Raw genomic sequence first — 27,388 nt, 5'->3', positions numbered from 1 at the left:
TCCTTGCGGTCTTGGGCAGAGCAGGAGCCACACCAAGCTGTGATACAACCAGAAATAAAGCTTGGTGTGGTGCATCTGTAAAAGTTGGTGAGAGTTGTAGTTGACATGCCAAATTTTCTTAGTCTTCTGAGAAAGTAGAGGGGTTAGTGGGCTCTCTTAACAGTAGTGTCAGCACTGGGAGACCAGGACAGGTTGGTGATCTGGACACCTAAAAACTTGAAACTCTCGACCCTTTCTACTTCGTCCCCATTGATGTAGATAGGCTATGTTCTCCTTTTATGCTTGCTCAAGTCAATGACAATCTCCATTTTGTTGACATTGAGGGACAGATTATTGTTGCTGCACCAGTTCACCAGATTCTCTATCTCATTACTGTACTCTGTAGTGGATAAAGAAATTGACAAGTTGCAGGAAAAGATTTTGGATTGGGAGAGAGTAGGTTTTAACAAAATTAGGCAGGATCTGGCCACAATAGGCTGGAAAGAGTTGGTGTGGGGAAATCTACAGAGGAGCAATGGTGGGTGTTCAAAGATTAAAAGGGCAGGTTACAGGCCCAACATGAGTACTGTGGATGACCAGAGACGTTCAGGATACAGAGAAGGAAAAGAGAGGCTTTTTAACAAGTGTAAGGAGAGTAAGTCTGCAGAGGCATTAGTGGAGTACAGAAAGTGCAGGATGGAGCTTAAGAAATCAATTAGGAGAGCAAAGAGGGAATATGAGAGAGCTCCGGCTGGTAAAAATCCTAAGATCTTCTATAAGTATATCAATATGAAAAGGATAACCAGGGAAAGAGTAGGGACCAAGGGGGAAATCTGTGGGTGGAGGCAGAGGACATTGATGGGGTGTTAAGAATATTTCACGTCTTCAACTATGAGAATGAGGAGGTAGTTACGGAATTTGGGGAGAGAGACTGTGACACTCTAGAGAAAATTTATCATAGTGAATGACAAGGTACTGGGCATAAAAGCAGACAAATCTCCAGGTCCAAATAAATTGCCTCCCAGGTTATTGTGGGAGGCAAGGGAGAGAATTGCAGGGGCTCTGACTCAAATTTTTAGTTCCCCCCGGTCACCGGGAAGGTGCTAGGGGACTGGAGAACAACTAATGTGGTCCTGTTATTTAAGAAAGGTTGTGGAGACAAGCCAGGAACTACAGACCAGTGAGTCTTGCATCTGTCGTTGGGAAATCACTGGAAAAGATTCTGAACGAGAGAATCTATCTCCATTCGGAGAGGCAAGATTTGATCAGGGATAGTCAAGCCTAACAAATTTTATTGAATTTTTTGAGCATGTAACCAAGTGAGAGTGGATGAGGGTAGTGTGGTTGGTGTAGTTTACATGGATTTCACAAAGCCTTTGACAAAACCCTACATGGGAGACTTACTAAGAAGGCTAATGCACATGGGAGACAGAGTGATCTGACAAGGTGGATACATAATTGGCTTGGTGGTAGGAGACAGTGGTGACAGGCAGCTTCTTTAGTGACTGGAGGTTAGTGACCAGTAGCACACTACAGGGATCTGTGCTGAGCCTCCTATTATTCGTCATTTATACAAATTACATAGATAGCTATGTGGGGGATAGGATCAGTCAGTTTGCTGATGACGCAAAGATTCACCAGGTGGTTAACACTGAGGTTAACCCGTCACCTGCTGGGGCATTGAGTTCAAAAATTGGCAAGTCATGTTGAAGCTTTATAAAACCTTAGTTGGGCCACACTTGGAATATGGTGTTCAATTCTGGTCGCCACGCTACTAGAAGGATGCGGAAGCTTTGGAGAAGGTACAAACAAGATTTACCAGGATGTTGCTTGGGATCGAGAGCATTAGCTATGAGGAGAGATTGGAGAAACTTGATTTGTTGTCACTGGAATGACAGAGATTGAGGGGCCACCTGATGCAAGATTGAGGGGCATGGATAGTCAAAGCTTTTTCCCATGGTGGAATAGCCAATCACTAGGGTGCATAGGTTTAAGGTGCGAGGGGCAAGATTTAAAGGAGATGTACAAGACAAGTTTACACAGAGCAGTGGGTGCCTGGAACTCACTGCCACGGGAGACAGTGAAGCAGATACCACAGTGACTTTTAAGAGGTGTCTTGACAAATACATGAATAGGATGGGAGTAGGGGGATATGGTCCCAAAAGTGTAGGGGCTTTTAGTTTGGTCAGGCAGAGGGCTGAATGGCCTGTTCCTGTGCTATCATTTTCTTTGTTGAGTATCTTGGGTTACAGGAATGTATACACAAGATGATCAAATGGGTAGATAGGTGGCAGATGGAATTTAAACCTGAAAAGTGAGGTAATGCACTTTGGAAGGAATAATTTGACATGGAAGTATACTATGAAAGGTCTGCCACTGGGAAGTTCCAGAGAACAAAAGGACCTTAGCGTGTTTGTCCATAGATCTCTGAAGGCAGAAAGGCAAATAAATAGGGTGGTGAAAAAGGCATATGGTACACGCGCCTTTATCAATTGGGCTATAAATTACAAAAGCAGAGGGGTCATGATGGAGTTGTATAGAACTTTGGTGAGGCCACAGCTGGAGTACTGTGTGCAGTTCTGGTCGCCGCATTACAGGAAGGATGTGAATGCACTGGAAGGGGTGCAAAGGAGATTCATTGGATGCTGCCTGGGATGGAACACCTAAGTTCCGAAGAGAGTCAGATAGGCTTGGGTTGTTTTCGTTGGAGCAGAGAAAACTGAGTGACCTGATTTGAGGTGCTCAAGATTGAGGGGCAAGGACAAGATGAATAGGGAGCAGCTGTTCTCCTTGGTTGTAAGGTCAGTTAAGAGGGGGCACAAGTTAAAAGTGAGGGGTGGGAGGTTCAGGGGAAATTTGAGGGAAAACCTTTTTACTGCTTGGTTTGGAATGCACTGGCTGGGAGGGTGGTGGAGGCAAGATGCCCCTCATCCTTTAAAAAGTACCTGGAGTATTTGGCATACCATAACATTCAAGGCTAAGGGCCGAGTGCTGGCAAGTGGGATTAGGTCAAGGCATTTCGTGCATTGGTGCAGAATTGATGGGCCGAAGGGCCTCTTCTGCACTGTAGTATTCTGTGATTCTGGTTGAAATTGAGGACTCGCTGTTACAAGCCATGGGTGCAGATTTTCTACTTCTCTCAGTTGCAGCATTCCTGAGAATATAGTTTGTAAGTCATCTGGCATGGGCCTGGTTTTTGTTGGCTTGTGGCCCTTGATGTAAATCTGAATTGCACCAGAACTGCAATTAATCACTGCAGTTGAGAATTTACTGCAACATTGAGCTGGTCCAGATACTTTAGGATCTTTAAGTTCAGGGGAAAATTAAACTGAGTGGCTTTTGCTAATATGTTTGTATGAAAATTCTACCATCATTGACCAACATAAATGAGCACTGTTGGCTTTTAATATAGTTGGAGGCAAGTTTGTATAGGGCTGTGCTTGTAGGTTAGGTTCTTCCATTGTTTAGAAGATGTACTAAATGTACTTTGATCTGCTAAAATGGCTTAACATCTGAAATTTACATTCTGCCCTCCCACCAAATCTTAACTGCAAAGAGTTGGTATTTATAGATAAATATTAGATTTTTTTAAAATGCTGTCTGCTGGCCTTGGTTATACAGTTGTTCTTTCTTAGAAGTACCTTTATCTTTTGTTTAATACTGGAAGTTGATGAATGTATATAGTATGTAACTAATCTGATTTGCCCAATCTATATGCAGATTAGAGTTACCCACAATTACAGGTGTTCCTTTATCATATGCATCTCTAGTTTCCTATTTAATACCATCCCCAACATCACTACAATTTGGGGTCAATATACAACCCCCCCCTAACATTTTTTGCCCCTTAGTGTTTCTCAGCTTTACCCATACAGGTATCACATTGGAGCTAAAATTCTTCCTCGCTATTGAGTTAATTTCCTCTCTAACCAGCAGTGCCACCCCACTGCCTTTTCCTTTTTATCTGTTCTTCCTCAATATTGAATAACCCTGGATGTTCAGTTCCCATCCCTGGTCACCCTGCAGCCATGTCTCTGTAATCCTGACTATATCATGCCCATTTATATCTATTTGCATGATTAATTTATCTAGTTTATTGTGATTGCTCTGCACATTAAGACACAAAACCATGATGCTTGACTTTTTAACATTTCCTTGTACCATTTCCATTATTTTTCCATTGTGGTCCTGTTTAGTTCTGGCTCTTGGTTTCTCTGCCTATCACTTTTCTTCCCCTTTCTGTCTTCGTTCTTATTTTTGTTTTCCCTCTCCTATAACTCCTTGCTTAAGCTCCCATCCCCCTACGAGTTTAGTTTAAATCCTCCCCAACCACTCGGGCAAATATTCCCCTTAGGATTTCAGTTCAGGTCCTGCCCGTTCAGTTTGTACTGATCCCATCTTCCCCAGGAACTGGAAGCTTTCCCCCTCCAAATCACTTCTTCACCCATATGTTTATCTGCTATTTCTGCTTTGATTAGCACATAGCACTGGTTTTAATCCTGAGAGCATTACTTCTGGGGTTTTACTTTCAACTTCTAATTCCCTTTTTTTTTGTACTGATATTGTTTGTACCAGTGTGTACCAAGACCACAAGTTGTTCACACTTCCCCTCCAGAATGTCCTATAGCCACTCTAAGACATCCTTGACCCTAGCACCAGGAAGGCAACATACCATCCTGAAGTCTTGATTGCAGCCATAGAAGCGCTTATCCTCTGCCCATTAGAATTTAATCCCCTATAACTATTGTGTTCCCAAACTTCTTACTTCTCTCCCATGCAGTAGAGCCAACTGTGTTGCAGTGAATTTGGCTGTTGCTGCTTTTCCAGAGAGGCCATTCCTCTCAACACTCCCCTACCTTTCCAAAACCAGATCCAAAGCTGCTTTGCAGGCGAATGGCCACAAGAGATTCCTGCGCCGTCTGCCAAGTCCTTTAGCTCTACTTGGTGATCACCTGCTCCTTTCCTGCCTGTGAAATCTTAGCCTGCAGTGTGACCGTCCCTCTATACATACTATCCGCAATCCTCCCTGACTTGCAGGTGCTGCACAGTGTCCCCAACCACTAATCCAGCTCCAAAACCCTGGCTTCCAGGAGCTGCAGCTGGAGCACTTGCTGCAGAAGTACTGATCTCAGACACTAGAAATGTCCCTGGCTTTGAACTCTCCTGCGTGACTTACCCCTTTGAATTAAATCTTTTGGAAGATACTTAAAATCAAATAATATTAATGACTCTAGGGCTCTCTTCCTTGGTCCTTGTTACGACAGAATAGAGCCCTTACAAGCTATAAACCACAAAATAAAGACCGTACAAACTATAACTGAAAAGTATTTAATACTTACCCAGCTGTAGGAGTCCAATCAGCTATTTCCACTTGTCCCGCGTCACTTTTGAATCCTGATGTCGCCTCAGCAGCTCCAAACTCCAAGCTAGCACTCTGATTTCTCCCTGCACTCTCATGCTGTTATCAATCTTCCAACAATTGGCTCTCTCTCACGTAGCCTCTACTCCAGCTTTAGGTGCTGCTGAATCTTGTCCTCTTGCGTTCTCCTTTAGCTGCTGCTCTAGATCCTGCATGTGCTTGGAATTTGAGCTATATTAACATAGATTTTTTTAATGACTAGACTGTGTTTTTATAAAGTCCAGAAGCTGGCTGGCTCTGTCTGATAGAAATTAGCCAGGGTAAATTCCCATGCAGCAAACCATCGAAGCATGGTGGCAAAGTGGTTATAGCAAAGTTGTCTCTTGGCGCCAGGGACCCAGGTTCAATTCTAGCATTGGGTCATTGTCTGTGTGGAGTTGGCACATTCTCCCTGTGTCTGCATGGTTTCCTCCGGGTGCTCTGATTTCCTCCCACAGTCCAAAGATGTGCGGGTTAGGTTGATAGGCCATGCTAAATTGACCTGAGTGTCAGGGGGATTAGCAGGGTAAATATGTGGGGTTGCGGGAATAGGTCCTGGATGGGATACTGGTTGGTTCAGACTTGATGGGCCAAATGGCTTCCTGCTGCACTGTAGGGATTCTGCGAATGTTACTTGGACCATTTGCAAACTGATGACGTGGGCTTTCATTTTTAAACTTGTTCCCAACAATTAGCACAAATTGAGTTTTAAAAAGACATGAACAAACCAGCCTCCCATCCATTAAGTCTGTCTACACTTCCTGCTGCTTCAGCAAAGCAGCCAGCATAATTAAGGATCCCACACACCACAGACATTCTCTTCCACTTTCTTCCGTTAGGAAAAAGATGTAAAAATCTGAGGTCACATACCAACCAACTCGACATCAACTTCCCTGCTGCCATCAGACTTCTGAATGGACCTACCCTGCATTAAGTTGATCTTTCTCTATTTCCTAGCTATGACTGTAACACTACATTCTCTGTCTGTATAGCGCAAGAAACAATACTTGTCACATGTATTAGCATACAGTGGAAATAATAAATCAAATCAACCAAACCAAAATGATAAATCTCTCAGCTCTTTGTGGAGACATTGTTTTCTGATTTCATTTCAAGTTCTTTATGGAGGAAATGGATGATATCTAGGCTGTTTGAAGAGCTAGTAAATGCTTTTAAGTTAAAGTACTGCAGGTCTTTCCTAACATGCTTGCCCTTATCGTGAAGAATAATAGAATTGATAGGTGTTTGATGGCCAGCACAGAGACTGTGCCAAAGGGCCTCATTCTGTGCTGTGAAGCTCTGACTCTAAAATTTATGGTTTTATTTTTCTTAGGTCTAGATCAAGGTCACGGTCCAGATCCAGGTCTCTGTCAAGGCAGAGAAGCAGGTTGGTTTAACTTCTTTTCCTGTAATATCCTAGTATGAGACCGGTCAGACAAGAGTAGGCAGAGAGCGAGGGAAGTCTAGATTAAACTGCATTTATTTCAATGCAAGAGGCTTGATGGGCAAGGCTAATGAACTCAGGGTGTGGATGACTGGGGTATTATAGCTATTACTGAAACATGTCTAAGGGGGGGAACAGTATTGGCAGTTCAATGTTCCAGAGTACAGATCCTCTAGGACAGATAGAACAGGTAAGAGAGGAGTGGGAATTTGTATTTTTAATGAGGGAGAATGAGAGTATTGAGAGGGGATATTTCTGAAGGTTCTCCCACCCTGTCTATAAAGGTAGAACTGAAATCAGAAGGGGGAAATAACTTTGTATTATAGGCCCCCAAATAGTCAGTGGAAAATTGAGGAACAAACATGTAAGATTACAGATAGCTCCAAGAAAAATAGGGTGATGATAGTAGGGGACTTTAACTTTCCCAACATTGACTGGGACAACCATAGTATTAGGGGCTTGGATGGAAAGAAATTTGTTGAGTGTATTCAGGAGGAATTTCTCATTCAGTATGTGGATGACCTGACTAGAGAGGGAGCAAACTTGACCTCCTCGTGGGAAGTAAGGAAGGGCAGGTGACAGGGATCACTTTGGTATCGGTTGACCATAATTCCATTTGTTTTAAGATAGCCGTGGAGAATGATAGTTCTGGCCCAAAAATTAAAATTCTAAATTGGGGCAAGGCCAATTTTGATGGCATTAAACAGGAACTTTCAAAAGTTGATTGGGGGAGTCTGTTAGCAGGCAAGGGGATGTCTGGTAAATGAGGTTTTCAAAAATGTGTTAACCAGTGTTCAGGATAGGCACATTTAGAATGAAGGACAAAGCTGGTAAAAGTAGGGAACCCTGGATGACTTGGGATATTGCGGTTCTGGTCAAGAAGGAGGAGGCATGCATTAGCAGCTGGGATCAAGTGGATCCCTTGAAGAGTATAGAGGTTGTCGGAGTAGAGTTAAGAGAAACCAGGAGGGCAAAAGGAGGATATGAGATTGTTTTGGCAGATAAAGTAAGGGAGAATCCAAAGAACAAGATTAAAGCACAGTGTATTGAGATGGATAGAAAACTAGTTGGCAGAGAGGAAAGAGTAGGAATTAATGGGTCCTTTTTCAAATTGATAGGCAGTAATTAGTGGGGTCCCACAGGGATCAGTGCTGGGACCCCAGCTATTCACGATAGAAACTGTTTAGATGAGGGAACAAAATGTAACATCTCAAAGTTTGCAAATGATACCAAATTGGGTGGGAGGGTGACAAGGATGCTGAGGTCCTTCAATATGATCTAGACTGGTTGGATGTGTGGGCAAATTAGTGGCACATGCAGTATAATTTAGATGAGCGGTTATTCACTTTGGGAGCAAAAACAAGAAGGTGGATTGCTACCTGAATGGCTGTAAATTGGGAGAGGGGAGTATGCAGTGGGACCTGGGTGTTCTTGTGCACCAGTTGCTGAAGGTAAGCATATAGCTGCAGCAGGTAGTAACAAAGGTAAATGGTATGTTGGCTTTCATTGCAAGAAGTTTCAAGTACAGGAACAGTGATGTTGCAATTATACAGGGCCTTGGTGAGGCTGCACCTAGAATATTGTGTACAGTTTTAGTCTCTTTTTCTGAAAAAGGATGTTCTTGCTCTCGGAGTGTAGCAAAGATTTACCAGGCTGATTCTGGGGTTGGTGGGACTGATGTATAAGGAGAAATTGACTACTTTAGGATTGTTTTCGCTGGAGTTCAGATGAATGAAGAGGGGTTCTCATAGAGACTTATAAAATTCTAACAGGACTGGATAGCATAAATGCAGGGAGAATGTTCCTGATGGTGGGAGTGTCCAGAAGCAGGGATCACAGTCTGAGGATTCAGGGTAGACCATTTAGGACAGAGATGGAGGAGGTATTTCTTCACCCAAAGAGTAGTAAGCCTGTGGAATTCTTCATAACTCAGTTACGATTCATAGAAATCATAGAACCCTACAGTGCAGAAAGAGGCCCTTCGGCCCATTGAGTCTGCACCGAACGCATCCCACCCAGGCCCTACCCCCATATCCTTACATATTATACCTGCTAATCCCTCTAACCTATGCATCCCTAGACAATATGGGACAATTTCTTAGAAATTGCATGGCCAATCAACCTAACCTGCACATCTTTGGACTGGGAGGAAACCGGAGTACCCAGAGGAAACGCACACAGTCACAAGGAGAACGTGCAAACTCCACATAGTGACCCAAGCCGGGAATCGAACCCTGGACCCTGGAGCTGTGAAGCAGTAGTGCTAACTGCTGTGCTACCGTGCCGCCCAAATAAGTAGTTGATGCCAAAACATCCCATAACCTTTGAACCCACTTGTCCCAACTGCTATATCTAGTTGCCTCTTGAATACATTCAAAGGTTATGGGGAGAAAGCAGATTAGGCTACTGAGTTGGGTGATCAGCTATGATCGTGATGAATGGCAGAGCAGACTCAAAAAGGGCCAAATTGTTGCCTCCTGCTCCTATCTTCAACATTTCTATGTTACAAATGCATAAAAGGCAAAAGAGTAAGTAGAGAGTGAATAGGGCCTCTTATGGATCAGCAAGGTCATATTTGTGCAGATCTACAGGAGATGGGTGAGATCCTAAATTAATATTTCTCATCAATTTTTATTGTTGAGAAAGGCATAGATGTTGGGGAACTTGGGAAAATAAATAATGACATCTTGAGGAATGTACATATTACAGAGAACATAAGAAATAGGAGCAGGAGTAGGCCATCTAGCCCTTCGAGCCTGCCCCGCCATTCAATAAGATCATGGCTGATCTGTTGTGGCTCAGTTCCACTTTCCCGCCCTCTCCCCATAACCCTTAATCCCCTCTCTTATCAAGAACCCATCAACCCGCTTCTTAAAAATATTTAGCGAGGCAGCCTCCACCACTTCAACGGGCAGAGAATTCCAGAGATTCACCACCCTTTGAGTGAAGAAGTTCCTCCTCAACTCCGTTCTAAACCGCCTCCCCTTTATCTTGAGGCTGTGCCCCCTAGTCCTACAGAGGAGTCCAGAGGAGGCGGCGGCTCTGGGAAAAATTGCATCAAGGTAGATAAGTCCCTGGAACCTGATGAAATGTGTTCTATATTGTGGGAGGCTAGGGAGGAAATTGTAGGTCCCCTAGCAGAGATATTTGAATCATCAACAGCAACAGGTGAGGTGCCTGAAAATTGAAGGGTGGCAAATGTTGTGCTTTTGTTTAAGAAGGGCTGCAAGGAAAAGGCTGGGAACTACAGGCCGCTGAGCGTAACATCTGTAGTGGGCAAGTTGTTAGGCGTACTGAGAGACAAGGTCTATGGGCATTTAGAGAGGAAAGGACTGATTGTCCCTAATCAGCACGGCGTTGAGTGAAAAATCATATCTCGTGAATTTGAGTTTTTTGAAGGGGTAAGCAAGAAGGTGGATGACAGCAGTGCAGTCAACAAGGTCTATATAGATTTTAGCAAGGCCTTTGATAAGGTACCTATTGCATGGTAAGTTGTTGCATAAAGTTAAATCTCTCGGGATCCAGGGTGAGGTAGCCAACTGATACAAAATTGGCTTGATGACAGAAGACAGGGATTTGTTTTTCCAAACTGGAGGCTTGTGACCAGTAGTGTGCCTCAGGGTTCGGTGCTGTCCATTGTTATTTGTCATTATATTAGTGATTTGGATGGGAATTTAGGAGGCATGGTTATAAGTTTGCAATGACGCCAAGATCAATGGCATAGTGAACAGTCAAGAGGGTTATCTAGGATTGCAGTGGGATCTTGAGCAGTTGGGCCATTGGGCTGATGAATGGCAAATGGAGTTTAATTTAGATAAATGCGAGGTGATGCATTTTGGTAGATCGAATCAGGGCAGGACTTAAATCAGTTAATGGTTGGGCATTGGGGAGAGTTATAAAACAGATCTAGAGGATGCACATTCATAATTGCCTTGAAAGTGGAGTCACGTGGACAGGGTGGTGAAGAAGGCATTCGGCATGCTTGGTTTCATTGGTCAGAATACTGAATACAGGCATTGGGAAATCTTATTGAAGTTGTAGAAGACATTGGTATGGCCACACTTGGGATACCGGGTCACCCTGTTATAGAGAGGAGATTATTAAACGAGAAAAAGTGCTGAAAAGATTTATTAGGATGCTACTAGTACTTCATGGTTTGAATTATGAGAGGCTGGATGGACTGGGACTTTTTTCTCTTCACTGTAGAGCGCTTAGGGATGATCTTTTGGAGCCTATAAAATAATGAAGGGCATAGATAAGGTAGATAGTCGACCTGTTTCCCTACCAGTAGGGGAGTCTAAAGCTAGAGGGCAGAGGTTTAAGGTGAGAAAGGAAAGATACAAAAGCTTGCAGGGGGACAGTTTTTCACACACGGTGGTGAGTGTCTGGAATAAGTTGCCAGAGGTAGTATTAGAGGCAGTTACTTTTTTTTAAAAAAACAGCATTTAGACAGTTACTTGAGTATAGAGGGATATTGGCCAAACATGGGCAATTGCAACTAGCTTAATGGTAAAAACTGGGTGTCATGGACAAGCTGGGCCGAAGGGCCTGTTTTCATACTGTAAACTTCTGATTCTAATATCCCTTATAGTCATTGAGAAATATATTGAGTGTATGGTTAGTTGTCAGTTATATAATGGTAAGCCAATTTAAACTAAGGCAAAGCTCCTCTGACAGCACCTTCCAATCCATAGCCTTTTTCCCCCTGAAGGACAATGATGGGGGATGAATGGGAACACCAGGACTTGTAAGTTCCCCTCCAAGTCTCTCTCCATCGTGATTTGGAAATGTATCACTTTTCCTTCACTGTCAGGTCAAAATCTTCCAACTGAGCACTAAGAGTGCACCTTCATCACAAGGACTGCAGCAATTCAAGACGACAGTTCACTACCTTGTGAACGAAGGCAATAAATGCTAGTGCAGCCAGTGATGCCTGCATTTCATGAACAAACCTTTTTAAAGAAATCAGTACTTACATTTAAAAAAAATTGTAAATTTATGGGGAGTGGAATCATTAAGGTGCATGCAATTCTGATTGCTGCCTTCTAGGAGAGGCAGGGATGAGTGGGCTGGGGCAGAAGCAGTGCTTGAGAGATGAAACAACTCATAAGAAAGAAAATTGAGCATGTCGTATTTTTTTGAGCCTTAAGGATTTGTTGAATGGTAAGAGTCAAAAAAAAGTGGAATAATGAATGTGTTTAGGAACTTGACAACTTGAGATAATATATGTGCAGAAATCACATTAGATTCATAACCATATTTAATAAGTTGGTAAAAACAAAATGCTACAGATGCTGGAAATCTGAAATAAAAACAAAATCCTGGGTAAACCTGGCAGGTCTGGCAGCATCAATGCAGAGTGTTAATGTTTCCTTATGACTTCAGAGCTAAAGAGGCATAGAAATGTGTTGGATTATGTAGTTGGAGAGGGAGTGGGGGGACTATTTAATTCCAACAATATAATCCAACACATTTCTACCCTTTTTCAGCTTTGAAGAAGTCGTACAGACTCGAAACTTTAACTGTGTTTCTCCCCACAGATGCTGCCAAACCGGCTGTGTTTATCCAACATTTTCTGGTTCAATGGGTTGGTAATGTAACAGGGAAGAAGAGATAATCATGTGTAGTGACAGCAAACACATAAAAAGCACATATGCAGCAATTTTGATGAGCAGGAAGGGCATTTATTAGTTTATTCTGTATTAAACCTATATTTAAACTGTTTGATATTAAGTTAGTAGAAAATAAAACTTGTATGTAGCATTTTTCAGCATGTTTGACAGCCTTTGAATTGCTTTTGGAAATGTTAAGATTATAGAGCAATCAGTAATACTTGTATAACTGGATCCTAAAAACAAACGATTTGCTCAGTGACCAAATAATCCATTTGGTGTTAGTTTAAGGTTAAGTGTTGATTAAAGCACTAGGGGAATTCCCTGCTCTTCAAATAGTGCTCTAGCCCCAAACTTTCTGGCTTTGTTTGCCATTGGCCCCATCATTCACTGGTTTCCTTATTCACTTTAACAGTGGTGTTGTTCCCCCTTTTCTAGTCTCTTCAAATGTTAATACAGGGGATCCTTTTGAAATACCCAGGTTTAAAGGACTGCAAAAAGTAGCTTCATTGAGATGAAAATGCTAATCTGATTAACTGTTTGTACTTGAGAAACTAGAAATTTAAACAGCTGAAGATAGTTTTGAATGTAAATTTGCAATCAAACAACAGTTGAGCATTTCATATCTGGGAGGACAAAGAAAACTCTTGAAAGGCATTCCTGAAGCTATCCCTACATTGTGGCAGTATTGATATTAATGATGGGGGAGGCGCTTGCTACCCATTATTCAAAATAGTGACCACTTGTACATCAAGCTGTATCATGCTTTGAACTACTATGTCTTAAAGCAGAGCAGCAGCTTACTCTGATGTCAGTGTCATGGGATATTGTGCCACATGTGTCCACAGATCTAAGTCTAGAATCAGTCAGCCTGTTCACCTACATATAAACCCATGGCAGAAACTCACAACTGAGTAAATAAGGCACAGCCAATGAGGAATCTCAGCTCGCAGGCCAGATTCAGCAGATTTCAGAGTACCATACCTTGTCAAGAAGTCTAGAGATGAAAACTGTATGTGATTAGATGCAGAGTATTCTACAATCAAAAATTGCATTAAACTAGAATGTACTACTTGATTTTACCATGATGCCTAGGATGAAAATTTGTAATTTAAAACTTGGTAGTTGTCATAATTGATCTTCAAGTGAGGTATAAACTTAATAAAAGCAAATTACTGTGGATGCTGGAATCTGAAACCAAAAGGGAAAATCTGAGTATGTCCTGCAGCATCTGTAAGAAAAGGGCTAATGTTTTGAGTTTGGATGATCTTTTGTCAAATCTTTGACAAAGGATCATCTAGACTCCATGCAGATCTTTTCTCTCCTTACAGATGCCTGCCAGACCTGCTGAGATTTTCCAGCGTTTTCTCTTTTAGTTGAAGATATAAATTTAATCTGCAGCTAATAAATTTTGTTGCTGTTAGTTAAATAATTTTTATTTACCATGGTAGGCTTCTGCAGAAAATGCAGATGTATGGGATTGAGGATAATCTAGGAAATTGGATCAGGAATTGGCTAGCAGATAGGAGACAGAGGGTGGTGGTTGATGGTAAATATTCGTCATGGAGTTCAGTTACGAGTGGTGTGCCTCAGGGATCTGTTTTGGGGCCACTGCTGTTTGTAATTTTTATTAATGATCTGGATGAGGGTATAGTTGGGTGGATTAGTAAATTTGCTGATGACACCAAAGTCAGTGGTGTGGTAGATTGTGAGGAAGGGTGTCATAGTTTGCAGGGAGACTTAGACAGGTTGCAGAGCTGGGCCGAGAGGTGGCGGATGGAGTTTAATGCGGAGAAGTGTGAGGTAATTCACTTTGGTAGGAATAACAGATGTGTCGAGTATAGGGCTAACAGGAGGACTCTGAATAGTGTGGATGAACAGAGGGATCTAGGTGTATGTGTACATAGAGCCCTGAAAGTTGGGAATCAAGTAGATAAGGTTGTTAAGAAGGCATACGGTGTCTTGGCGTTTATCGGTAGGGGGATTGAATTTAGGAGTCGCAGCGTCATGTTGCAACTGTACACAACTCTGGTGCAGCTGCACTTGGAGTATTGTGTGCAGTTCTGGTCCCCACATTATAGGAAGGATGTGGAGGCTTTGGGGAGGGTGCAGAGGAGGTTTACCAGGATGTTGCCTGGTATGGAGGGGAGGTCCTATGAGGAGAGACTGAGGGATTTGGGGTTGTTTTCGCTAGAAAGAAGGCGGCTAAGAGGGGATCTTATTGAAACATATAAGATGATTAGAGGTTTAGATAGGGTGGATAGTGATAGCCTTTTTCCTCGGATGGAAAAAGCTAGCACGAGGGGGCATGGCTTTAAATTAAGGGGGGGTAGTTATAGGACGGATGTCAGGGGTAGGTTCTTTACCCAGAGGGTGGTGAGGGATTGGAATGCCCTGCCTGCTGCAGTTGTAAATGCGCCTAGTTTGGGGGCATTTAAGAGATCCGTGGATAGGTTTATGGATGAAAAGGGATTGGTTTAGGTTAGAGGGTCATTGTTTTTTAACTGGTCGGCGCAACATCGTGGGCCGAAGGGCCTGTTCTGCACTGTAATGTTCTCTGTTCTATTTTGTAGGTCTCTATCACTAAGAAGATCCAAGTCTGGATCTCCGGTTCGAAGGTGAGGAAACTAAAACTAGAATTGTTACTAACTGTTTTTGTTAAATTTATACATGTCTTCTCCCTATCCTATTCACCCTTCCATATCAGTTTTAAATGGGATTTCCGGTAGTGCATGCTATTGCATAAGCACATACTAAGTAATTGACCTGCTTCTGACTATCTAAAGCTATTCTTGAGCCAGTTAGGAGTCTTGTGAGATTAGAATAGTTTAACTACAGTTTGTGCCATTTCAGGGTGTCTGCACTAGATGGCATAGTTGTGATCAGAACTTGCATTGGAAATTCTAGTCAAAGCATATTGAAATACTGCTGTGCTATTCGAATGCTTGCTGCATTATGGGGACCCAATTGGATATTGCTTTTCCTATGGGACCTGTATTTTAATCAAGCCCAAACTGATCTTTGAATTCTTGGTGAAGTGAGTTTGGGTTTCTGAATGTTATCGGGCCATAACAAAATTGTCCATCAAATGGTGAAATGGCTAGGGAAATCTAAAATGGGAGAATCTTTGAGAGATGAGTCTGCTTGTTTAGGTAGAGTAAGAGCTTTACTCTGCAGTTTACTTTGTGGTGCCTGATCTGGGGTGGGGTATGATGCTGTTCAGTTCCTCACAATTAGTATTCTTCAGTGTTGTTGAGAGAGACATGTTGCCAAAACTTTGTCTTGCACTCCTTAGGACAAACGCAGGAATGCCAAATTTCAAACGATCACAACAATTTTTATGACAAATGAAAAGGGTGCTGATTGATTGGCAGGTGGCCGAGACATTGCCATGGAGAAAGCAACAGGCTCCCCATGCATCCTGATAATTAAAGAAGGTACAAGGCTTGAACACATTGCATTTGTTTGCAGAGAACCAATCCCTGCGTATGACTGTCGCTTCTAGCAAGTGTAAAGGAGCCACATTATAAGTTTAACTGGTTATCTGAAATTGTCTGTTAGTGTACTATTAGCACGCTCAATTGTTTAGCAAGTGCTACTGATTCCAGAATCACATCTTAAAACTTTTATTTTGGTTTTGCAAGCATGGGCTGGTTGAGTAAATCCTGTACTGTGCCTATCACAAACAGCCCAAGGAACATGTTTGATTCAATTAGCCAGTCATTGGGATGTACAGCCTACGTACCTGGCATCACGTGAGCACTGAAATTCATATATAACTGCTCAAATGTGTCATATGCAGAATGCATCTTTGGACTAATGACAGTATCCTATTATTGAAAAATAACCACTCGTGTAGCCACTGCAGAGTAGTAATGGTTTGCTTCATTTGTTGTGTACATTGTTGAGACACTTTATGACTCCTGTCAAGTGGAAGACAAAAAGCTTCAGCAACTTATCTCTCTCTTCAGCAATATTCAGGTTCTGTCCTACCAATTGATATTCTCTCTCTCTCTTGTTCTTTTGCCCTTCCCATTCCCTCTATCCTGAAATATTTGTGATAATAGTTTTGTATGCTTGGTAACCTATATACCTTTCTTTCTAAAAACAGTCGCTCAAAGTCTAGATCACTTTCACCAAAGCGAAGGTAAGGAATTATTAAGACAAAATTCCAACATTTGTTAACATAAGTTGTTTTCTGTTTCACATTTTTATATTAATCTGTTATGAACATTTGAACTAATGGGAATTTTGTGCATTAAGAATTGCACACAGTTGGCACTTTTTATCACTATTGTACTGTTATATTTTTGGCAATTTGGGACAATATTCCATTCTTAGATTCTGCTCTGTCTTCTATTCATTGCTGTTTATTGTGAGAGTTAAATATTTCAAGTTGCTGAAAGGCCTGTGAAGATTGTAGGACATTGTTGAGAATGATTACTTTGATTTTTTTTCCCCTGTATACAATTTTGTGTACATTAAATTATCTGTCATTGTCTACTCAGTTCTGTATTTTATCCAACTTGATTTCTCCAGTTTTATGCTCCTTCTAAACCCACTGCCTTTCTAGTTTGGTATCACTTAAAGATTAGGGTCGAGGTTGAGTCACGTCATTTATATAAATTAAAATTAGCTACTGAACCCTGAGGTACTGTACTCACTCTTTCTACTCCATCAATATTTGCTCCCATAGTAATAACACTTGCATAAAGCAAACTCCCTGGATCAGTTTTGTGCTTTTTAACGTGAGGCATCCTGTTTAGCACAGGTAATCAGTAGGAAATGTAACTGCAAATTTTTTATGTGAAGTAATAGACTCAAAGTCCTAGTTAATTATATCCAACATCTCTTTCTACTTGGTCTGAGTGAATTCACTTGGAATTTAGATTTTAAAAACTGTTGCAGGTGTGTATGCTACATTTAATTGTTGTGGTTATTGTAAAAGTTATGTCCTGCTTTGAGATATTTATACTTAAGTTAAAATTTTGTGTGTGCAGTGGATTCTCCCCTATTTTTCTGTGAATGTTAGACCTTTTGATTAAGGTAATTTATTAAAATGTCTTAAGTAATTTGCTTTATTTCATGCTAGTTAATCCATATGTGCATGTAAAATATTTATTGCTTTAAAATTTGACTTCTGCATTGCAAAATATTCTAATTGTACTGACAAACATTTTTCTACATATTCAGGTTGGAACATGTTAAGTATATTGGTGTAGAATATAATGTTTTATTTCATCATGTAGCATACAAATGGGACCCAAATGAAAAAACCATGTATACAAATTCTATACTTGTTTAACTCACCTGCTGTTTGAAATGGCGTATAATATGGGAAAATGTGGGGTTGTTGGCAGGAAGAATAGAAAAGCAAAATATTTAAATAAAGGAGACTGCAGACCTGAGGGCCTTGTCCATAAATCACAAAGTCAGCATCCAGATATAGAAGTGATTAGGAAGGCAGATGCAAAGTTAGCATTTATTGAAGTGTGTATAAAAGTAGGGAAGCTTGCTACGACTGTACAGGGCATTGGTGTGAACACACCTACCGTAACGTGTACAGTTTTAGTCACTAAGGGATTATACGTTGGAAGCAGTTCAGAGAAAGTTCACTGGACTGATTTCTAGGGTGAGAGATTTACCTTCTGAGGACAGGTTGAATAGGTTGGGTCGTTACTAATTGGGAGCTCAGAAGAATGAGAAGTAATATTAGTGAAACATAACATGCTGAGGACTTAGGGTAGATGTTGAGAGAATGTTTCCCTTCAATGGAGAATCTGAAACGAAGCATAATTTTAAAGTAAGCAGTCTCCCATTAAGGAAAGGAATAATTTCTTCTGTGGGAAGTTAATCTTTGGAATTTTTGACCTAAGCAAACAGCAGAGGATGAGTGAATCTCTGCAAGTCTAAGTTGGACAGATTTTTGGTTCACAAATGACACGAAGGGAATGGGGAGCGAGTGGAGCAGTGAGCACAGGCAGAAAAGTGAAATTAAGCCACTGTCGGATCAACTATGATCTTATTGAACTGCGGAGCACGGTCAGGGATATCAAATGGTTTACTTTGCCCATTCTGGCTTATGGAATCATATCCTGCTGTTTTGTCATTTATTCAAAATCATGCAGCTAATTCAATTCCAACTTAATTTTTAAAATGCAATCATCTAATAAATTATAAAGCAAGTCTTGGAGTGTGATACCTGACTGCTTCATCGGTTAGTGAGACCTGAGAGGCAGAGTTCTATCTTGAGACGAAAAAGGGGGAATAGTCTCCTGAAATGTAGGTGAAAGACCTGTGAAGATTGAAAGATGGATGAATTTTTCTCATGTATTTGAAGTGCTATTCTGATTATTTTTTATTTTTCTCCTCAGTCGTACACCATCTGAAAACTCTCGTAGAAGTGCAAGTCCTGACCGAAATGACTAAGTTGGAAAGCAAAACTTTAGAATGAATGTTTTTTGTTTACATTCTTGGAAGTTGTCTGGGAATCTTCATTCTTTGTGGGTTTTTGATTTGATTTTAAATGTAAGGGCTTGTTTCTAACTTAATTTTTCATGCTTCCTTTTCCCTCTTTGTGGAAAACATGGCGCGGGTAGGACTGATTTTTTTTTAAAAAGGAATACACATCTTAGAGTAGAGACTAAATCCAGTAACCTGCATTTATTTTTCCTGCATAACTGTGTTGTATTTTGTTCTAATATCAGATTCCTGTTGAAGTGTATCACATTTTTGTATCTGGAAATAGAAATAAATAAATTGTCCTGAGAAATGTGTTTCTAAATTTGTAAACATTTGTTGGGAGCACCATTGCATTCAAATTTACCGGCTGATCTTGTGTTGCTCAGGATGGAGATAGGAGATTTAGACTGGGCATTACACCAAATAGTTTAAGACACTGATTTACAACAGAGCTCTAGAAATGAGGTCTAGCAATATTTTGAACACAGGGTGGTTCTTGGAACATGCTTGGGTCTGGCAGCATAGTAGTTATGCCATTGAACTAATCAAATCCCACCATGGCAGCTGGAGTACTTAATTTGTGATTTAAATAATTTTTTAAAAAGTCAGTCGTAATGACCATAAAATTGCTGATTCCTGTTTTTTTTAAATCTGTTTACTAATTTCCTTTAGGAAAAGACATCTGTCATCCTTTCCTGGTCTATATGTGATTCCAGACCCACAGCAATGTGATTGAATCTTAACTGCCCTCTAAAATGGCCTACCAAGCCATTCAGCTGTACAGGGATTTCCAGTAAAAACTGGCCTTGCCAACCGCACCTATATCCTATGAAATAATTAGGATCACTGGAAATGCTGATGAGAGCAATATTGGAATTTGACATGTATCAGTATGCAATGGTGGAACCGCTACTTAGGGCTGATGAGCAATAGAAGACAAGGAAGATATGAGGAGCGATCTCTTGGGTCCACTAGTGATGTGGGGGAGAATAGGAATTTGGAATCATAATCTTCACAAGTTTTAGCAGTTGCTGGGAGCTTGCATGGAGAAGCAAACCAGGGTCTGACTGCAGCTTCGTGAAGTAACAAGAAGCAGAGATTAGATTAGATCAGATCTTCTGTACCATGAATCATCCATCAGCCTTGTTCCAAACAAATCCAGTAGCCACTTTGATACTATCCATTCCCCCCTGCCCCATTACTGTTTTAATCACCATGTACTTAATATTTAAGTGCATTTTTTGGTTTAAAATTAATGGATTTGGAAGATGTGGAGTTCCTTACTTTGAAGCAAGTGGAAAATTTATTGGCCTTGTTACTCTTTTGTCTAAAAGTAAGTTATTATAAGTAAGTTATAATATGAATTATTTATAGTTTATTATAAAATTCCAGTGGAGAAAAGGTCATTATTAATAGATGCAGATTTATGGTAATTGTTCAAAGAATCATCATGGGTACAAGATTGTGTTCATTTCTGAATCAAAGGGCATCACTGGAAAGTATGCTGAAAGTAAATGATTTATGTTCTTATGACTTGAGAATTGTATCAATACTTGAAGTGGGGAATGGGTGCAGGTGGCAGGGGGAAATATTCATGATGAAAGTAAGCAAGACTAATTGTGCAGCTCTTTCAAAGAGCTTAAATAGGCTGAACTGTGTATGTTGTGATTAGAAATAGTTAAATATGGGATTTTATATTTTTCCTAATGCCATGAGTTTTGGATATTATTATTACCAAAAGCCCACTCAAACATTTGGTTTTGTTGAAATGTGAACTTTTTTGCAATGATTAAGTAAAGCATAAAAGAGGATGTAGTGTGATGATAAGGCATATTGTATGAAATTAGACATCTGTCAAGACAGGGTAAGTTGGAACAATTTCGAATGATAAATAGAATGTGGGACCATTTAAAATTATTATATGTCATACAATAAGAAAAAGGGAATTCAAAATGACTAGGTTTTTATCATTTTGTATTGCTAAACTGTTCCCAATAGAATAATTTAGACTCAATCATCTGCATCCTAAGCATGTACAAATTCATTTGAGCTCCAACCAGATAAAATATCCAAAATAAACACTCAGGCCATGAAAATAAATTCATATCAAAACAATGGGTAAATCTAATAGTGGGATCTTAATTTTGTAAGAAGCCTCCTAGACAATACAAATTTTAGTTGCATCAAAATTTTTCGTGAAGCATTTTCATCTGTGGGAAAGAAGTATACTAAATAGTGTGAAGAGTCAGTGGATTGTTCCAGTTGGAATTCCCATGGAACTGCACTTCTTAAAATGTTCATATGTAGGACATGATTCAGCAATTCAAAAATAACGTGAAGAGCTTTGAAAAGCCTAATTTCAAAGGATGAGCAGCTTGGATCATGGAGGTAGGAAGTTGCAAACAAGAGGAAATCCCTTGAGGCATATGAGTATGCAGGATAAATGTGAAAACTGCTAAAGTTTTTAAAAACATTTGTTGGCCTACTATCTTGGCAGCTGAATGATACAATGATGGTGAAATTATTGACTAATCATAGTCATCAATCAGACTGACATTTGAGGCACTCTTAATGATTAGAGCTGAAACTTATCTATTCTTAAGGTTCTAGCCCTTTAAATTGAAATTCTTGCTCTGGTCTGCTAACTTTTAAACAGCTTCTTTCATATTATGTTGAAAGTGATCAATCTAACTCTGTCTCTTCCAAATCAGCAAAACTTGACAAAAATCCTAGCCCAGGTTTTGGTTTTCAGCAGAAATCTGTGCCAGTGATCACATTTGTATCAAACTCCATACTCAATTCAAGAGTGTCATTGGATGCACACTATCAATCTGAATAGGTGAGGTGCAAGCAACACATTCAAACACTTGCTGCCACTGCATTCAATTTCCATTGCACTATTCTCTCCCTCTCTATCATCAGCGGACAACAGCAAATGTTACTTTGACAGCACCTTCACAATCTGATCAAAAAGGCCAAGAGATGTAGTAATCTCAAAGTCACTCCCAACCAGGCTTGGATCCATTACTATTCATTCTCTTCATTTATAATCTGGTTCAATATCATGGAAAATGAACCTCTTTGAATAACAATGTAAAAAATGGAGCACCCAACCTCAGCTCACCAAAACGGCCAGGAAGCTGCATTATTTGAGTGGCAAAGGAGAGGGAGTGAACTTAGTCACAGGCTGCCTTCAAGCTTCTTAACTTAATTAAGGAATTAGTTTAATAGAATCATGGTCACATAGAAGTGGAGCAATTAAGCCCATGGTGTCAACTGTGGTTTGGTAACAGTCCTGTGTCAAATTTTGGTTCAAGTTCCACTTCAGGACCTAAGCACAAATATCTACGTTGACATTCTGATGCAATACTGAGGGAGTGCTGCACGATTGAAGGTAATGTCTTTTTAAAGAGATGTTAAACTGAGGCCCCATCAGGCACCTGTAAAAGATCCCACAGCATTACTTCCCAAAAAGAGTGAGGTGGTATTCCTTCTGGCCTAGCCAATATATATTCAGTCAACAGCACACAAAGAATTCTGATTATCACCTGAGTAAAATAACAGCAAGATACTATGGATGCTGGAAATCTGAAATGAAAACAATGCTGGAAAAACTTAGTAGGTCTGGCAGCATCTGTGGAGAGAGAAATAGTTAACATTTTGAGTTCTCTGAAGAAATCATATGGCCTCTATATTAACTCAGATGCTGCCAGACCTGAGTTTTTTTCCAGCAGTCTGTTTTAATCACCAGCTTGCTGTTGTGGGAGATTACTATACACGGATTGGCGGGCATGTCGTCTTGTATTAAAGTTGATTATAGCCAATTACGTATTTAAGCGTTTTAGGACATTTTTGGTTGTGAAAAGCACAATATAAATGCAAATCTTTGTTTCTATTATGTTTGGAGGCAGCTCTTTGAAAGAGCAGCCCAATTATTCAATTTTCTGGGCTCTTCATTGGAAATACTGAAGTTTGACTGTACAAACAAATGTAAAGTCACATCAAACATGATGAAAGAACCAGAGGCAAGAACAGAAGTTTTTATTACAGCTATTAATGATCTAGATTACACTGCTTGGAAGGATAATGGGTGCAGATTAAACTTGATTCTGTATTAAGTTCTGGCATTTATTTTTTCCTCACTTTGCTGAACGTGTGTGACCTTAAAAAATAGGACAATGATTAGGTGCACAGAAAAATGAAGGTGAATTACGCAGTATAGATGTGATGTGGAAATACTGGTATATCACTGGACATAAATTCCAAGTAAGTTTATCTTTGAAAAAAATTTTTAAAAATAACTAATTCTTCAGAGCTGCTTGCTTTTAAAACTAGGAAAATCATTGAGCTGAAAAGTCACTTATTTCAGATTATTCATAAATTGGAAAGTGACTGTTTCCTTTTGTAAGTAATTTTTTAAAAAGATTAATTTACATAGGTTAAAAATTCAGATCCATTTTACTCAATTCCAGGGTATTTGGAAGTATCCAGCAACGATGAGAGAATTTACTCAACAATGGATTGTATATATTTGGGGCACTGAGCTGGGACATGACTCGTCTCCACCACAGTAAAGCCAGAAGGGAGCAGCCTTGCTTACTCTGCATCTGTTGATGCAATGGATTGGGCGGGTGGAAAGTGGGTAGAATGCAAGATTCTTTGACCAAAAGGGCATGAAGCTGGTCACAAATCTACTAGAGGACTTGCCTCCTGCAAGTGAAAGCTGCTGCTGTCTCATTTACCTTCAGAACCTTTACTCATAATAAGCATTCAGGAGAGAGAAGGTGCGAGTACGACGCTCAGCAAGAGTAGATAAGGCCGCAGGAGGCCACAAGTTGGAGAATCGCTAGCAAGATGGTGGGTTAGGGAGCAGGGGAGGCCACAAGTCAAAGGGTTGGCAAGAGGAAGAGTCAGCAAGATATGTAGTGAACAGGAGATTCTGTAAGTAGAAAATTACCCTATTTCATATTTGTTTGGTAAATGAAATGACTTTCAAAATAAACGTAGGAATTTAGCATAAAGCATTTCAATTTGGATATTTTTTCTCTTGAGAAATGTTCTACAGAATCTAACTACAGCTTTTACAGTGGTTTCAATGGTAAAATGTGATTCACTTAAAAGTCAATGATTTTCAGGAACACAACTTTTATCTGTCCCTAAACCAAATTAACTGGTCAGTAACCCACTACTGATTTGACTGGATCGTTCTCTACACAAATTGACTGCTACTTATCCTACATCATAAACAGTGATATACTCCAAAAGTACTTCACTGCCTCTTGGTTATGGATATAAATACAAAAGTCTTTTTTTTTGTGGCCATTATGCCACATTGCTAGTCATAGAGTGATTAGCTAATATTAAAGATCCAGTCTTCTAACCAGATTCTGATGCATTCCCAAATAAACTGAATCTGAAGAGTTATGTAATTTAAGACATCTCAACATCCTTGGTTATGTACTACTGAACTCTTACACTCCCTCTTGTGGACACAATGGGTAAATACATGATTTAATTTTACTCATTTGGGGTTTTAGTCTTACCAATGTGTTATTTTATTTTTTGCTCTAGTTTAAGGTTAGTGTTCTAATTCAAATAAAGCAACAAACATAACTGCCCACATTACTACTCTCAGAGTATGGAGAACGTAAACCATGTTGTGTGATTGTATTCCTCGCCAGGTCTCAACAATGCATCAGGGAAATTCATCTGCAAACAAAAGATAAAATTAATATTTAACCCTCAGTGAATACTGTGTGCAAAAAACATTGTCCAGCTTATTCCCCTGGCCAGTTTTCAATCCATCCCATCCCTATACAATTGCACTCATCAAAAATCCTGCATATATTGAATTTTATCTGGTAATGATTCCAGTGATGCACCTTGTGGAATTTTGCTGTGTTGCAGGTGCAATCAATGCAAGTTGCTTTTTGCAACAAGTCCTAATTTGCTAAATCATCTGGTTTTTCTCTGTATTAGCAGCCGTGAAACTGCAGTATTGCAGGAAGCACTGTGGTAAGTTAGAGAACAGTTTAGGCCAATGAACTGGTTTCATGATCCAGCTGGCAATCTAGGGCGCATAAACAGAAATTCTGTTTAAGCAGAATTCTAATAAAACAAAACAAAATGTAAAAATACATTAAAGATTTCTTTGTCCTCTTTCCTCCTAACCTTGTTGACAGCATCAGGCCAATTCTGGGTTTCCAGACAAAAAGCCGAATGCTTAGGGTACACAGCCCCTCCTTTGCCCTTCAGACTCCCATCCAGAAAATTGGCCGTGTAGAACTGAACTCCTGGCTGTGTAGTCTCGACTTGTAGTAGCCGGCCACTTGGCCGATGGTAAACCCTGTAAAAAGAAAAAATGTTTTCACTGTCTATTTTTGAATATTACAGATTTGTTCCCTAAATGTTCTCCCTAGTCTACATTCACCTAGTCACTTAAGGGGCAAAGTGTGAACAGGTTACTCTAATCTGACCAACTACAACTGAGACCTTAACACTACTAAAGGGGCAGCATAATAGTTAGTATTGCTGCCTAACAGCGTCAGGGACCCAGGTTCAAATCCAGACTTGGGTGACTGCCTGTGTGTGGAGTTTGCACCATGTCTGTGTGAGTTTCCTCCAAGTGCTCTAGTTTCCTCCCACACTCCAAAAATGTGCAGGTTAAATTGATTAAGTGTGCTAATTTGCCCCTTAGTGGCAGAAGGACTAGCAGGGTAAATACTTGGGGTTATGGGTATAGGGCCTGGGTGGGATTGTTGTTGGTGCAGCCTTAATGGGCCATTTGGCTTCCTTCTGCACTGTTGGGATTCTATTCTATTCTGTGAAGATACTTGTATGTGAATTGGCAGTTCACTAGCACAGGAACTGCATCTGCACTCCCTCTATTCAGCTACATGTCACATCAAAGCCACCACACAATTCTACTTTTATAATTCCATTGGACACTTAGGCTAGAATTCTCCGACCTTGCCCATGGCTGGGATCATCTGGTCCCACTGCTGTGAACGGAGATTTGGCTGAGCGCCAAACTCGCTGTTCTTACTGACAGCAGCGGTGGGGTATGAGACACTGGAGAATTCTTTATCTGCGTTAATGAAACAGAATCAACCCACAAAGCTAAATTAAGTCCCATCCAAAGGCTTAAACACAAAATCTAAGGCCAGCACTTCAGTATAATACTGAGGTATTGGTTTTCAGGCTAGATGTTAACAGAGGCCCTATCTAATTTGCATCTACTTGCAGAATCTTTAACAAAGTAGAACATCCCAAGTTTCACAAGCATAATTCAGACAAGATTTGACACAGCCAAAGGAAGGAACTTGTTCGGATGAGTGAACAACAGCTTGGTCAATAAGATTTTAAATAGATAAGAATAAAGAGGTGGTGTGGTTTAGGGACAGAATGAAAGTGTACAGGGCCTAGAAAACTGAAGGTAAGGTCACCAACAATAGGCTAACAGTGGTGGGGTAATGCACAAGAGACTATAATAGGAGGAATGTATGTTTTCTTAAAGGGTCGCAGGGTTGGAACTAGTTATGGAAATAAAGCCAAGAGAGAATTCAAATACAAAGATAAGAATTTTAAAACTGAGGTTTTAATATCCAGAAACCAGTGAAGATCAATGAGCAAAGGGAAGCTGAAGGAAGGAGGTGTGGTGTAACTCAGTTCACAGTCAGCAGAGCTTTGAATGAATTTCAGAATATGAAGGATTGAGAATGGGCAGTCCAATAGGAGAATTTTAGAATAGTCAAGTTTTGAGGTGCCAAAAGCAGAGATTGGGGTTTTAGCTGCAGATGGGTTGAAACAGTGTGTAATAAACACCAAAATTGCTAACAGTCTGGTTCAGCCCAAGACAATGGCCAGGGAAGGGGATGAATAGGTGACAAGGGGCTAGAGTCTCTGTCTTCCCAATGTTTAATTGCAAAAAAAATTAGCTCATCCAATACCAGATGTAAGACGAGTAGTGGACAAATAAGGAGAAGTGGAGAAGTCAAAAGGGATGATAATGATGATGTAGAGCATGTGGAACCTGATCTGTTTCTGGGTGATGGCAGCAAAAAAAATAAGAAGCCAAAGATAGATCCCTGGAATCTCTGCTACTAACGGAATTGAAGCCATTACATGAGGTTCTCTGAATGGATAGTTAAGACTTGAATCAGGTAGTCCCTTTCAGTTGGTGGACAGAGAAGACAGTTTCAAGGAGGATAGTGTTATCAACTGTGTCAAAGCCTATAGACAGGTCAAGAAGAATGAGCAGCAACAGTGGTCCATGGTCACAGTCACAAAAAAGTGGGAAAGATGGGTACAAATTAGAAGGGAGCGACACATTCAAAGACTTTGAAAAGAAAAGAGTGATTGGAAATGGGATGGTAATTTGCTGAGGCAGAGCGGGTGAAGAGTAGTTTTTGTTGAGGGGAGAGTGATTATGGCAAATTTGAAAGAGAGAGAAACAGTACCCGGTGAGAGTAGATCAAAAATGATAGCAACTAA

The 27,388-nt window shown here is 40.4% G+C and overlaps 2 protein-coding genes across 4 annotated transcripts in view; one reads left to right on the top strand and one right to left on the bottom strand.

Moving 5' to 3' along the window:
• LOC145350824 (serine/arginine-rich splicing factor 7-like) overlaps nucleotides 1-19,205 on the top strand; it is a 41,695-nt gene extending 22,490 nt beyond the window's left edge. For 2 of the 3 annotated variants that reach the window (XM_080200162.1, XM_080200160.1), the window contains 4 exons: nucleotides 6,711-6,764; nucleotides 15,007-15,051; nucleotides 16,545-16,580; nucleotides 18,808-19,205. In XM_080200162.1, the coding sequence (XP_080056288.1) occupies nucleotides 6,711-6,764; nucleotides 15,007-15,051; nucleotides 16,545-16,580; nucleotides 18,808-18,862 (190 nt within the window). In that variant the 3' untranslated portion in view covers nucleotides 18,863-19,205. Of the gene's footprint in view, nucleotides 1-6,710; nucleotides 6,765-15,006; nucleotides 15,052-15,728; nucleotides 16,512-16,544; nucleotides 16,581-18,807 lie in introns of those variants that run through there. The other variant, XM_080200161.1, reaches the window with a different exon arrangement.
• A 3,716-nt stretch (nucleotides 19,206-22,921) lies between these two features.
• galm (galactose mutarotase) overlaps nucleotides 22,922-27,388 on the bottom strand; it is a 64,490-nt gene continuing 60,023 nt past the window's right edge. The window contains exons 6-7 of the mRNA XM_080200159.1: nucleotides 25,067-25,241; nucleotides 22,922-24,604 (exon numbers count right to left, since the gene is read on the bottom strand). Of these exons, the coding sequence (XP_080056285.1) occupies nucleotides 24,527-24,604; nucleotides 25,067-25,241 (253 nt within the window). The 3' untranslated portion in view covers nucleotides 22,922-24,526. The remainder of the gene's footprint in view (nucleotides 24,605-25,066; nucleotides 25,242-27,388) is intronic.

This window comes from Carcharhinus amblyrhynchos, chromosome 12, assembly GCF_965287045.1.
Source record: "Carcharhinus amblyrhynchos chromosome 12, sCarAmb.v2.hapA, whole genome shotgun sequence".
Lineage (NCBI taxonomy): Eukaryota > Metazoa > Chordata > Chondrichthyes > Carcharhiniformes > Carcharhinidae > Carcharhinus > Carcharhinus amblyrhynchos.
The sequence above is the reverse complement of the archived record's forward strand: the minus strand, read 5'-3'. Positions and strand labels throughout refer to the sequence as shown.